The sequence below is a fragment of the Culex quinquefasciatus genome, chromosome 1, assembly GCF_015732765.1.
Source record: "Culex quinquefasciatus strain JHB chromosome 1, VPISU_Cqui_1.0_pri_paternal, whole genome shotgun sequence".
Lineage (NCBI taxonomy): Eukaryota > Metazoa > Arthropoda > Insecta > Diptera > Culicidae > Culex > Culex quinquefasciatus.
The window spans coordinates 125,813,941-125,827,571 of NC_051861.1; the positions used below are offsets into that span (position 1 = coordinate 125,813,941).

General features: G+C 34.0%; 2 protein-coding genes and 1 long non-coding RNA gene across 4 annotated transcripts in view; 2 read left to right on the forward strand and 1 right to left on the reverse strand.

Moving 5' to 3' along the window:
• Positions 1–13,631, forward strand: part of LOC6035148 (partitioning defective 3 homolog) — a 169,232-nt gene that overhangs the window by 82,406 nt on the left and 73,195 nt on the right. The gene's annotated exons all lie outside the window — the stretch shown is intronic.
• LOC119765449 lies at positions 3,005–3,393 on the reverse strand. Its single transcript, XR_005276738.1, has 3 exons — positions 3,357–3,393; positions 3,101–3,130; positions 3,005–3,043 (listed from the first exon to the last, which is right to left on the reverse strand). It is a non-coding gene; the product is annotated as an uncharacterized LOC119765449 (long non-coding RNA).
• Positions 5,769–11,010, forward strand: LOC119765445. Of its 2 annotated transcripts, XM_038249302.1 has the most exons (9): positions 5,769–5,945; positions 6,016–6,051; positions 6,131–6,163; positions 6,259–6,267; positions 6,376–6,429; positions 6,488–6,541; positions 10,675–10,728; positions 10,795–10,848; positions 10,916–11,010. In XM_038249302.1, exons 1-8 carry the CDS (start codon positions 5,867–5,869, stop codon positions 10,833–10,835), a joined length of 360 nt encoding a protein of 119 aa, XP_038105230.1. In that variant the 5' UTR covers positions 5,769–5,866; the 3' UTR covers positions 10,836–10,848; positions 10,916–11,010. The 2 variants fall into 2 exon arrangements, with proteins under 2 accessions (XP_038105230.1, XP_038105231.1); XM_038249303.1 differs by lacking the exons at positions 10,675–10,728; positions 10,795–10,848; positions 10,916–11,010 and adding an exon at positions 6,599–6,820 and having other exon boundaries at positions 5,770–5,945.

A 13,631-nucleotide genomic window follows, 5' to 3' on the forward strand; every position in this document is an offset into this window, starting at 1 on the left:
AAATTACATGTCACAGTGCGTGTACAATTCAACAGTGTAAAATTTCTGCAGTGTGTAAAATATTCGCAGTGAGAAATTTTAAGGTAAAAATATGCATATTTTATTGTAATTTTACGGAAGTTTTGAGCAAAAATTTTAATTACACGTTAAACATGTAAAATTACATGTGAATGAAAAATTCATCAGCGTTAAAATTATACAGTGTAAAATTTTAAGGTAAATATGTAAATTTTATTGCAATTTTACAGAAGTATTGAGCAAAAAATTATATTACATGTACAACATGTAAAATTACATGTCTTTAATGTAAAATTATAGCTTATATCTAACACAAAATCTCGAAAGTAATTTGCTTAAGTTTCATTTCTTCACTTTTACACAAAGTGTCTATTGCATTTTTTTGCAGCATGTTAGATATTAATTCTTCTTTTACTGTTACATCAATTACAATGTGAACTTTGGTGTAATCGGAAAGAAACTAAAAAGTGTTTGTTTTCGTAATGCGCTACCGCTCCCACCCTTCCTCACACACACACACTCACAAACAAAGGGTGGAAATTTTTGCACGTTTGCGTCCAAAACTAATGGGGCGTTTTTTTGCTCTTTACCTTTAGGAAAATTGCGTTTCGGAGAAGATAATCGCGCGATGCTGTTAGGCACAATGCAACGAGGAAAGTTTGCCCCGGGAAAGTGGCGTGTGTGTGTGGGTTTTGTAGGGTGTGTGCACACGAATGAAATAGTAGGGTTGATTACCTCTCTTTTTTCGAGGCTTGGTGGAGGAGAAAAAAACTGCATCCCATGCAGTTGATTCGAAAGGGTTGTTTGCATATTGGTTTTCAGAGGAGGAGAAGCTTCTGGAAATTTGAATTGAAAGTTATAGTGGAGCTTAACCTTTTTTTTCAACATTTTTTTCAAACTTTTTCACAAGTGACTCCAACATCCACTCTTCAGTACTAAAATTACGCAACCTTTAAACGATTCAACGCTGCCCGAGAAGGAGAGACGCACTTCTCAGGCGCAACAACTAAAAAAATGCAACGCGCGCTCGTCGTGCCGGTATAATCCAATCACGACAACCAACCAACCCCTGTCCACTCTCTGACAGGGTAAACATTAAACATTTTAATCGAATCATCCGCCGTCCGCTCCGGCTTGACCCAGCCAAAGCAAACAAGACAGGTTCTTACACTGGGTTGCAAAAAAACAACAACACTTTTCTAATGGTCACTACACAATTTGCTCATATTCTGTTAGTTGGACGGTCTTGTGTTTTTACGAATTTTTGAAAGTAGCTGTACATAGACGCCCTTGTTTGAATCTTTTTTTGTAATTCACTGCCTAGACATCCTTGTTTACATAAATTCAAATAAAAAAGTAGTTGTCATAATTTGAGTTTGGAAAAAATGTTGTATACAGACGCCCTTGTTCGGATTCGAATTTTTAATCGCGTAGCATTGACGTTCTTGTTTATCTGAAATCATTCAAACAAAACGATTATTTGCACAGATCCATTGTTTGTAATAAACCAGAAATCAAGAAACAATTTCTAACATAGACGCCCTTGTTTGTTTTTTCTCATTACACAATTCTGAACCAAAATTCTTCGCAACCAGTGTACGGTGCGTCAAACTTGAAACGACCTTCAAAGTATGTGTTCAAACACGCTTGTACAAAACCCCCGTCGTCGGGTCGTGTCGGTCACCGTGCAGTCCCCGTTGCCGGTCACAAACCTGTTCAAGGGGAGGAGGTGCTGGTGGTGGGTTCACCTTAAAATGGGGCATTAAAATTCTTTCCAACTGTTGTTGTTGTTCGGGTTTGACAATCAAAGATCTGCGGCGCGCAAAAATTCACGTAACATGACACATGCCCCGGTCGTCGTCGTGATCGAATCAATGCTATTGATTGTGTTTTGGAGCGAGATGAGATGATGAATGGTTTGTTGTCGAGTTTTGGGCGAATCATCTTGAGAGCGTCTCGCAGGGCTAAATCCGCTTGACATGACTGAGTGGTGCGCTTGAGATTTGGGAGGACCTTCAAGACGATTCGTATCAAAATGACTCTTAGATTTCAGATGTTAATGTTCTTTCAAAACACGTATGTTTGAGAAATTTCAAGTGTAAAAATCTTATTAGTTTAAATTGCTATTGAAAATAAATCAAGCTTCACACTTTTACGTTCTGATTGATGTTAAAGCTATGTAAGTATAAGCAGTAAAACTTTTACATAATCATTCAATTTTAGTTTTGAAGAAAAAACATTTCAGTTTATTAGCAATACAATGTTTGCACGATTGCTTTGTTTATCACAAATTACCAATCAATAAACAATTTCCAACATAGACGCCCTTGTTTGTATTTAATTTACATCGATTTCATTAAGGTTTCAGGTTAAGTTTTTTTTTTCAATTCAAAAATTGTTTGTCAGTTTGTCGTTTGCTGGTTAGATCATGTGAAAAAATATGTATAATTATTAAATTTATTTAATTTACATTTTTAGATGTAATTTGACAAAAAACCTATTTTCTGTTAAATCCGTAATCTGAACTCTATCCTTTTTATTTTTGTAAGATTTTCAAGGGTCGTCATTTTTTTTTTAATTTAAACACGTACGTTCTTATTCTTCAATGTCGTCACGTGTGTCCCACCTGTCATTTTTAGAATATTTTTTTTTCTGCAAAATGCTTTCATCTTTTTCTTGTCGTTCTTTTTTATTCACCTCTTAAATCACTGCGTTTCCCCAACCTGAAAAATTATAAATTGATAAAAAATCTTTAAATGTTGGTGCCTTCGCTACTAACGGTCAGGGTCTGCAGCGACGTCACGTTTGTCCAAATCTGTCAAATTTAGATAAATTTGTTAGTGTTAAAAATATATTTTCATTTTTTGCAGTCAATTACCTTTCGGTTCTTCGCCCATAGCAGCTCGTTTTCCCCAACCTGTATTTGTATCGAAACACATTTAGTAGATATTTGTAGCTTATTTGAAAAAAAAAATGTTTTTAAAATTGTTTCAAAGTCCCTTACCAGTATGCAGGTCACCCCAGTCTAAAAAAAATATTGTTGAAAAATAAACACACGAATAAACTTAAATTTACTTTTTACCTTGGTGGTTTTCACTTCGTTTTTCCCACCCTGCAAATTTAGAACATTCATTAGAACATATTCTGTTAGTTGGACGGTCTTGTGTTTTTATGAATTTCGAAAGTAACTGTACATAGACGCCCTTGTTTGAATCTTTTTTTTGTGTTTTACTGCCTAGACGTCCTTGAATTCATTCAAACAAAACGATTATTTGCATGTTTTTTTTCACATTTGCATCTCAAGTTAAATGTTTAGTTTAGTTTAGTAAGTGACTTACGGTCATGATCGATGGAGGCGTCACGGTTTCCCGAGTCTGAAAATTTTAATATGTTTTTTTAGTTTCATATTTTTCCGTGCTGTAAAAACTTACCCCGAGTTGGCCCTCCTTGAGCGAAAACAACTGCGAGAGCAGCGAAAACGAATATCGCAAGTGTGAACTTCATAATTGTGGAACTTGCTGTGCTGTGCAGTTTTGATGAGGGATTTTATAGTAAATTTAACACCCACAAGGTTTGTATTGGCGTAATCATTTGATTAGCCACAGGCGGTTTGATACAGTGTGTGGCTTGTTTCAGTTACACTGTAAAAATGTCATGTAATATTACATCTTGGAATGAGTACATTTTTTGTGTCTAAATTGAAGTAATATTACATCATTGAAGACGTAATATTTAACCTTGCAATTATATACCTTTCAAATCTACACATTTTTTTTTACTGTGTATGAGCTTAATGATAAGAAATTATTTAGTGTTTTAAGTCTTTCTTATAGTTCATACAAATAAAACAATAAAAATTAAAAAAAAGCTAAAATACATTGCTCAATTCAACATTTCATTTTCATTTTTTTCAGGTAATGATTTTTGCTAAGGAATAAAGATGATCAACAACAACGGATAAGTATTGAATAAAACCAGCTAGTTTTGTTCAAATTTTTATTTTGAATTTTGTTAAAATAATGTTGCTAGAAAAGAAATCTAATTCTCTTGAAGAAATAAATTTCCATTTTTTTGTGTGATTCTTGCGTTTTGACCTGTTGCGTGTCCTCAAATAATCTAAAAGTTTGAAATGTGGACGAAATATCAAAATCCGCAATCAGTTTCAGTGTGAAGCTCCAATTTTTTTCACACAGTAAAAAACAGACAATCACATCGTCTTTGCAGATTGAATACTACACCGTAAAAAAAACTTTTTTTTTATTACATCTGATAATGGGTACAACTTTTATGTCACAGAAAAATGTGTAATTTTACCTCTAAAAATGTGTAAGTTTACCACCTTTTTTTGTAATCCCTCATTTTCAGTCTAAATTGAAGTAATATTACATCATTAAACAGGTAACATTCGACCTGTAAATTTTACACCTTCCAAATTTACACAATTTTTTGCTGTATAATATTACACGCGCGAACATCATGGTAATATTACAACTGGGAATAAGTACGTGTGTAATTTTACCTAAAAAATGCTGTAATTTTTTTAATAGCTTGAACTTGAACTGTGGACTTGAATAAAATTACATCATTGAACAGGTAACATTCGACCTGGAAATTTTACACCTTCCAAATTTACTCATTTTTTTTTTGCTGTGTAATATTACACGCGCGAACATCATGGTAATATTACAACTGGGAATTAGTACGTGTGTAATTTTACCTAAAAAATGCCGTAATTTTGTTATAGCTTGAACTTGAACTGTAGACTTGAATAAAATTACATCATTGAACAGGTAACATTCGACCTGTAAATTTTACGCCTTCCAAATTTACACATTGCTGTGTAATATTACACGCGCGAACATCATGCGAATATTACAACTGGGAATTGGTACATCTTTTATGACAGAAAAAGTGTGTAAATTTACCTTAAAAATGCTGTAATTTTTTTTAGCTTGATCTTAAACTTGTGGACTTGAATAAAATTTAAAGCTTTTCTGATTTTTTACAGGATAGCACCAAGCTAAACGAGCGTGATTGGTTGGATATGCCTTCGGATTCTTGTTAGACATTGAAAAAAAAAAACATCCAAGGGTTTTGTTTTAATATGAAACTTTTTTATTTGCAGTTTTACGCGGTGTTTAGTTTGCGAGTGCAATCGATCCTAAAGTGTACAAGTCTTCTAAAATTTGATTATAAAAGTCATTTGAAATATTCCTCTGAAAAACTGGAAGCATATATGAGAGTTTAGTAGATTTTTTTTTGTTTTACATACTTACTAGTAGAATTTACTGAAAAAAATATTTCAGAGCTGGAAACAAAATGTACCTAATTATTTGTAATCGTAGTTGCATAGCTATTTGCCTTTATTATCTCAAATAGATTGTTAAATTATATTACCAAATGTGTATCGTTAAGTTTTATTAGGATTTCATGGTTGTTAATAATAAATAAAATCTAAATTATAGTTTCATTTTACCTCCTCGTTGGCACTGGTCAGTGCTGCCAGCAGGGCGATAGCCAGGAATGTTGCGATGATGAACTTCATGTTGTCAACTGTGTTGGTAAAGTGTGAGCTGCGTTAGCGCGTTTTTATAGCAGAAATCTTGGTTCTGAAAAAGGGTAATTTTTAACGCTAATCAGTTTTTTTATGGCTCAGATCGATTTTCCAGAATTCACGACGGATTAAACTGTAAATAACTACCGAAACAATTCAGTGCGCTTCGCTGATAAGTCGATTTGAATTTTAAATTCACTAAAGCGTGAAAAACGTAACATTCAACACCAGCTTTCAACGAATTTCTCCTATAAAACTTAACAAGCTTGACAAACTTCACCATCAGTTGGCAAAATGAAGTTCGGCATTGTGACATTTTTGGGCGTTGTGCTGCTGGCAGCACTGACGGAGGCAATTGTTGGTTCACCACCGCGTAAGGCCTTGACATGTTTTTGAATTTTGTAAACTTTAAAAAAAAAACCTGCTTTCTTCAAACTATTCAGATTTTGGCAAACGGGAAGCCGTGATGGTGCCAAATGGTAATTTTTCCTTGCTTTGAGTAGGGAAGGTTTTTTTTCTAAATATATTTTTTTTTATTTTTGTGTTTTTACTATTTAGAAGCCGCTATCGTCAAACGAAATGGACCTCCATGTAAGAAAAGCAATTAAATTTTCGGGGTTTTGAAATTTTCATATATATTTTTTTTGTTGGATGGTTTTGGCATGGGCAAACGGGAACATTTCCAGATCTAGATGGTGAGCTTCTTTTTTAATCAAATTTTAGACGTTAATTTTTTGTTTGTCAAAAGTTGCTGTTACCAATTAATGCTTTAGAATTTTAAAGTTATTATTAATGCTTTTTAGAAGATTTTGGCCGGGGTAAACGGGAGGCTGTTGCGAAACGAGCTGGACCTCCATGTAAGAAATGAAATTTATTCATCGATATTTTAAATATTTTCATCAATTCTTTTGTTAGACGATTTCGGTATGGGCAAACGGGAGGCTGTCGTTAAACGAGCTGGACCACCATGTAAGAAATTTAGTTCAATCTTCAATATTTTGAAATTTCCATGAATTTCTTTGTTAGATGGCTTTGGCTTGGGAAAACGGGAGACTGTCGTCGAACGAAACGGACCTACATTTAAGAAATGAAATTTATGTCAATATTTTAATATTTTTGCGATTTTTTTTGGTTAGATGATTTTGGCATGGGCGAACGCGAAAGAAAAAAAGTTGGAAGTTTGATTTGAATTATATAAATTATTGTTTAATTTTAAAATTACAATGTTCAAATATTATCTAAATGTTGGAATTAATAAATAAAAAAATAAATTTCTAATCTAATCTGCATGCTGGATTTTTTTTTGTGATTATATTACACCCCAAGCACTTTTCTTGTCAATATTAATAATTTCAGTACAACACCCGAAAATGTATTGCAAAAAAATAGAGAGACCAGCCCTACTGCGCTGTGTTTACCGCAGAGAGAATTCTGAGAACGGATTACATTTCACAGAATCTACAGGGGAGTAAGGATGCGTGGACATACCGTACCAAACGCTCCAGTTTACAGTTTTTTATGTGTTTTGTAAGATGTGTTTAGTGTAAAATATAGTGTTGTTATATAATCAGTTAAATATAATACTGCAATACAATGATCGTTTAACCCTCTACTGCATAATTTTTTTTCAAATTAAAAGAGTTCTTCTTTCCAATGCTTTTAAAAGATCAAAAATTAGTTGAAAAATGGATTTTTGGCGAATTTTTAAATCGAAACCCGTCTAAAGGGGATGTAGAGGGTTAATAAAATCCCTCCATCTATTGATAATAACCACTCACCCAAGCACATAAACAGCGACACAAATGAAACGAAAATGAGCATGCAAAAAACGAGACTGCGCGTCCCCATGGGCAGCGCACTCTAACAAATAAAAAAAAAGAAATTTTCAAAAAGTTAAGCAAAATGTATCATTTTATTCCTTTTAGGGGAGCTGGGGGTAAGACGGCCAGGCGGGGTAAGACGGCCACCCCACTGTTTTAATAAGTATACTAATGAATATAACTAAAATGTTTAGCAATACTGTTCCTCATGCTAAACAATGCATAGGGAGTCACCTTTGCCAATCCTATTGTTTGAAATAGCACAAAATAGCTCAAAATAAACAAATAATTTTTGAACTTGAAAATAAATGTAATTTTCATGAATTAAAACTTAGGCATTTGTGTTAGATAACATTATGTTTTCCTGTCTTCAAATATTTTTACATGTTAAATTGAAGTATCCCTAGATTAGGTCCCTCGGAAAAGTTTAAATAAATGCAATGGGCTTTTTGCAAAAAATGTTTAAAAAAATAATTTATTTGGGGGCAAGACGGCCACCTTCTCCGGGGGTAAGACGGCCACCCGTAATTTTAAATTTTATTTGATATAGGTTATATTTTTGACGTTTTTTTTACTATTAGGACCTATCTGTAGATAAGGTAAAGCATTTTCAATAGAACTATTCATTTTTAATCAAAATGCTGTAAACTACCGTTTCGACAACATTTTTTACTGTGATATAGCAAAACTCATTGAATAGTATGAAATCCTATCAAACTATTCATAAAAATCGCTAAATTAATATTGTTTACATAATTTTGATTTACTTATTCTGATCGAAACACACAAACTAATTATTTTGCATCAAATTGTGTTTGTTTTGTAGTAAAAATTCACAGTTTTACATTAAATGTTGTCGCAATAATATGAAATTCACTGAGCCAAAATATGAAATTTTTTAAACAGCATTTTTCTTCACATTTGAAACTTGATTTTTTCAACTAAAATAGTTGTGATGTTCAGAGATGTCTGTTCAACCAACCATGTAGGTATTTGGGTGGATTTAGCAAAGTTATTAAGTTAACTTATAGCACTGACCGTCTTACCCCACATGGGTGGCCGTTTTACCCCGCGTATTTCATATATATACGACTTCAATTTTTTTAATTGCTGAAAAGTATTGAAAATTGGTTTTTAGACCAACCAATTTATGTCATTTCTATAATGGACTCCTATACTTCTCCCTTGAGGTGGCCGTCTTACCCCCATCTCCCCTACATCGAAACAGATATCAATGAATTTACGAAAAAAATCGCATTTGTTAACAAGATTAAAGCGCCTTTGAAAAAACAACTCCTTCCTGCAGCATGTTACGTAAACTATCACAGCAAAAAATCCGATGGTAAAATCGCATGCAAAAGCATGCACATCACCTTTGTGAGAAAAAGCATGTAATATTGTATGAGAAAAAGCATGTAATATTGTATGAGAAAACGTGTGCACAAAAAGTATGTACGCAAGAAAAAATAGATTTCGCACACTCCAAAAACAACATCTCTCTAGTGAGAGTAATCTCCAGATTACCAAGTCCGCGCCCCAACCTCTCACCGTCTTAATAACGGTTGGTTCAACGCCAATGTAGCGATAGGTTTCTCCTACGTCGTATACAGCATTTACTGTAATACGGTGTAGCTGTATACATACAGCTAAATCGGTGTTGATCCAGACAATTTCACAGCTGCGAGATAGCCGAGAGGGTTGGGGCGCGGACTTGGTAATCTGAAGATTACTCTCACTAGAGAGATGTTGTTTTTGGAGTGTGCAAAATCCTTTTTCTTTTTTTTTCTTGCGTACATACTTTTTGTGCACACGTTTTCTCATACAATATTACGTGCTTTTTTCCCACAAAGGTGATGCGCATGGTTTTGCATGCGATTTTACACGGATTTTTTTTTAGCTATTTCCAAACGCCTATCTTCTTTTATAAAAAAATGATACAAAAATTTAACATCTCAAAATAGGTAATTAACGAAATAAAAAAAAAAATCCTATGATCTAGTTTAGTTGAACTTGAAAACAGCATCCAAGAAGAAGACTTGCAATTGTGATTCCTGTGAATTTGTTTATTAGAGAAACAATTTGTTTTATTTGAATCCTTTATATTATTTCTTTTTTTTTTTCAAAAATTCTCAGCAAGACACAACAGCGCAATTAAATGAGTTTTCCGTAAGATTTGTTAGATTTTTTTTTATATCAATTTTTGATTTGATATTTAACACAGTTGTAGAAGAAATAAGGCCTGAGCAACAAATCAATCAGAAATATTGCGAATCCCTAATGATTGCCGCCTTTCTTTGTCCTTGATGTGGTTGTTAAAGGACAGGAGAAATCTCTAGAAGAAATTAAAAATCAGTAGTATTTTTTTTGTAAAAATACAATGCTACTTACTCGGTGAGTTTACTGGAAAAAAGTTTTTAAAAAAGCTGAAAAGAAAGTAGTTGCATTGTGATCTACCTTTTAACTTTTAAAATCCAAAAACACTTTAGTTTTTAACATTTTTTTTGCTTTTTTACTATTTTGCACCGTAAATATTTATTAGGATTTCTTTTTTTGTTAATATTAAATAAAATCTGAAGTTAAGTTTTTTACCTCCTCGTTGGCACTGGTCAGTGCTGCCAGCAGGGCGATAGCCAGGAATGTTGCGATGATGAATTTCATGTTGTCAACTGTGTTGATAAAGTTTGAAGTAGATTATGGCGTTTTTATAGCAGAAATCTTGGCTTCTTTCTGGGAATGGTAATTTTAAATGCTTTTATTTTTTGTTTGGTACAGATCGATTTTCCAGATTTTTCACGATTAATTTCAATAACTACCGAAATAAATCAGTATGCTCAACTGATTTGAAATTAAAATCCATTAAAGCGTAAACAAATGCAAATTTTGCTATAAAACTTAACAAGCTTCAACCTTTACCATCAATTGGCAAAATGAAGTTCAGCATTGTGACATTTTTGGGCGTTGTGCTGCTGGCAGCACTGACGGTGGCTCTTCGTCCTCCAACTTCACCACCGTGTAAGATGTATATTTGTCTATGATTAAACTTTTGTTTTTTTTTTAATTTTGTGCTTTCTTCCAACAATACAGTTTTTAACAAACGGGACGCTGTAATGGGTCTACAAGGTGATTTTTTCTCGCTTATATTTGGGAGGTTTTATTTTCTCTTAATATTTTTTTTTGTATTTTGTCTAGAAGCTGCTGTCGATAAGCGAAGCGGACCTCCATGTAAGAAATGAAATTCATTCTTCAATATTGGGAAGTTTTGATATTTTTTTTTTTCGTTAGATGGTTTTGGCATGGGCAAACGTGAAGCTGTCCTCGAACGAGCTGGACCTCCATGTAAGAAATGCAATATTTTTTTAAATATTTAAATATTTTAATATTTTTTATGAATTCTTTTGTAAGATGGTTTTGGCTTGGGCAAACGGGAGACTGTCGGCAACTGAGCTGGACCTCCAAGTAAGAGTTTAAATATTTTCATTCGGATTTTAATGTTTTTATCATAACTTTTGTTAATATTTCGCAGTGGACTATTATGGGTAAATAAACTGGATGGTCTTGGAGCACGTGTCACGAAAGAAAAAAAGAATGGGAAGTGTGATTTAAATGTAAATTATTGTTTAAGAAAAATACAATTTTCCATTACAAACTAAATGTTGAATGTTTTCAAATAAAAAAAAACATACAAAAAAACAAGTTTCAAACCATAATTATTTTTGTATCAAACATTATTCATTTCATCATAATGCCCAAATAAGATTTTTCGCCTTATTGGTTTCTTCATACAAGTCTCCATACAAATTTGAGGGCTATCCAAAGAAAAGTGGTGTGAAAACATTCGAAAATCACTGTCTCGGGATTTTCTGATCGATTCGGTGTCTTCAGCAAAGTTGCAGGTCATGATTGGGAGTATGCAAAATAAATAGTTACATTCTAGAAATAATTAGAAAATAATTTTACTTTTTTTAAATATCTATTTATTACAAAAACTCGATTTTGACTAAATTTACTCCATTCGATTAAAAAAATTGTTCTAGAAGACAAAAGGTGCCAACTTTAAAGGGTATCGCAGAAGTTTTATTTTCGACCAAGCTATAGTTTTTGAAAAAAAAAAAACAAAAACAATTTTAGATTTAAAACTGAATTCTAAAACGTAAAGTTTGTTTGTAACATTTTGAAAAAGTGCACCGTTTTTTTGAGTTATAGTAATTTTCAGATTAAATTATTAAATGTCCCAAAGATGGATAACATCTTTGAAAAAAAAAATTGGATGTGCTGCTACAATGTTGATCCGACCTTCGGTTGCTGAAATTACTTGGCAAAGAATGAAAATTACCAAGCTTTTTTTTCTACACCCACAATTCCGAGTGGAGAGAATCGTTCCCTCAAAATTTCTTGAGGTCTCAGCGCCAAAATCGAGAGAATAATGCTACCAAGTCACACCACCATAAAAATATAAGTTCATACGTTAAATGATATAACAAATCTCCAACTAGTGTCACATACATCGACATCTGACCACTTCTCAGTCACCCAGCTGTGATGGCCGAGACAGTTAAGTCATTGGGTTAGTATGTCAAAGGTCTATGGTTCGATTCCCGTAGTCGACACGTTTGATTTTTTTTTGTTTTGACGGATGAACTTTTTTTTGCAAATGAAGAGAGAACAATCGTCCATCTTGAGCTGTGTTCTCTGTGTCCGTGAATGGTACCACTATTCTCTCGTCTCGAGGCCACTATTCTCTCGGACTAGCGCTGCCCAGTTTTGGGTGTAAGTTCTACCCAACTGACCATCACTTTCAATCGATGTAGACGCGTAGTGAACATTTATAAAGATCCGGAAATATCTTCAAACCGGACATTTCAATAAGATTTATTCTCATAGGAAATACCAGGTAGATTCACCTGACCACAGGGGGGCTACCAAGAACAAAGGAAATATCAAAGGGTTAATGAGATTAGTGAGAAGGTAGACACCATGTGGCGAGGTAGTTAAAAGGATTACGTGACAAGGAAGGAAGTGTGTAAATCTGATTAATCCGTCCCGCTTACTCTTATGCTGATCAATAATTTAAACTATATACTTCAGTAGTGTAACACGTAGGCTTAATGTTATATTGTAAAATTTTCCAAATAAAAGTTAAGTTCGGAGATCACTCCCAAAAACAACTGTTTTACTTCAGTCATTTGAGAACTCCTCATCCTCGTATTGGAACGAGCAGTCTCCAGCAGCCAGCAGTCTCCAGCAGTCACCCGGGATCAGCACCAGCAGTTCTACTTGGAGTCGTCGGCAGCCAGAGCGTAAGTTCCGCAAATTAAAAACGTACCCACACGTTTTTACATGGTGGCTCCAGAGAGGATTAGGAGAAGTGCTTGTCGGAATCAAGCACTGAGGACTCCGAGCTTCCGGTCAGTCGAAATCTGATCGTAATCGTAAGTAAAAGCGTGTCCGACGCTATAGAGCGGACAAGTGATCAAGTGTGAGCAGTGTCAGGCTCAGTTAGTGCAGACGAATTATCGTCAAGAGTGTAAAAGCGTCTCCGACGCTCTAGAGCGGTCAAGTGACCAAGTGTGAGCAGTGTCAGGCTCAGATAGTGTAGACGAGTTATCGTCAATAGTGAATAATCCTGGACAATAGTCCAGAAGAACACCGTGAAATCCTGGGAAAGAACCCAGAAGAAGAAGAAAGTAAGAAGAACCTTTTAATAGGTGATTCAACATTAAAACTTTACTTCAAGTAAAGGGAAGACTGGATGAAAATTCAGAGATCCGCTTGGTTGCAGAAAATCACCAAAGATAGTAAAAAAAAAAAACCTTTTAATAGATAGGTGATTTCAAGAAGTGAAGTGAGTGGTTAAAGGAAGACTAGAAACACATATATAAATAAAAAAAAAAATATATATAATAAAGGAATAAAAACTGTAAGATTGCAAAGCAGATTTAGTGCAAAGCGAGTGATAAAAAAAAAAATATAAGAAGTAACACAGCGAGGTCGAACATCAAGAAGCAACATCGAGCATCAACATCGACAAAGCAACATCGAGCATCAAGAATCGACGAAGCAACATCAAGCATCAACATCGACAAAGCAACATCGAGCATCAAGGATCGACGAAGCATCATCGAACATAAGGTATTTAGAAATATGGATCACAAATTCATAGTGAATCCAAATGGTAGGTGCAGGAGTTGCACCAATCTTGATGATCAGCACATGCTAATGTGCAGTCATTGTGATCGGTT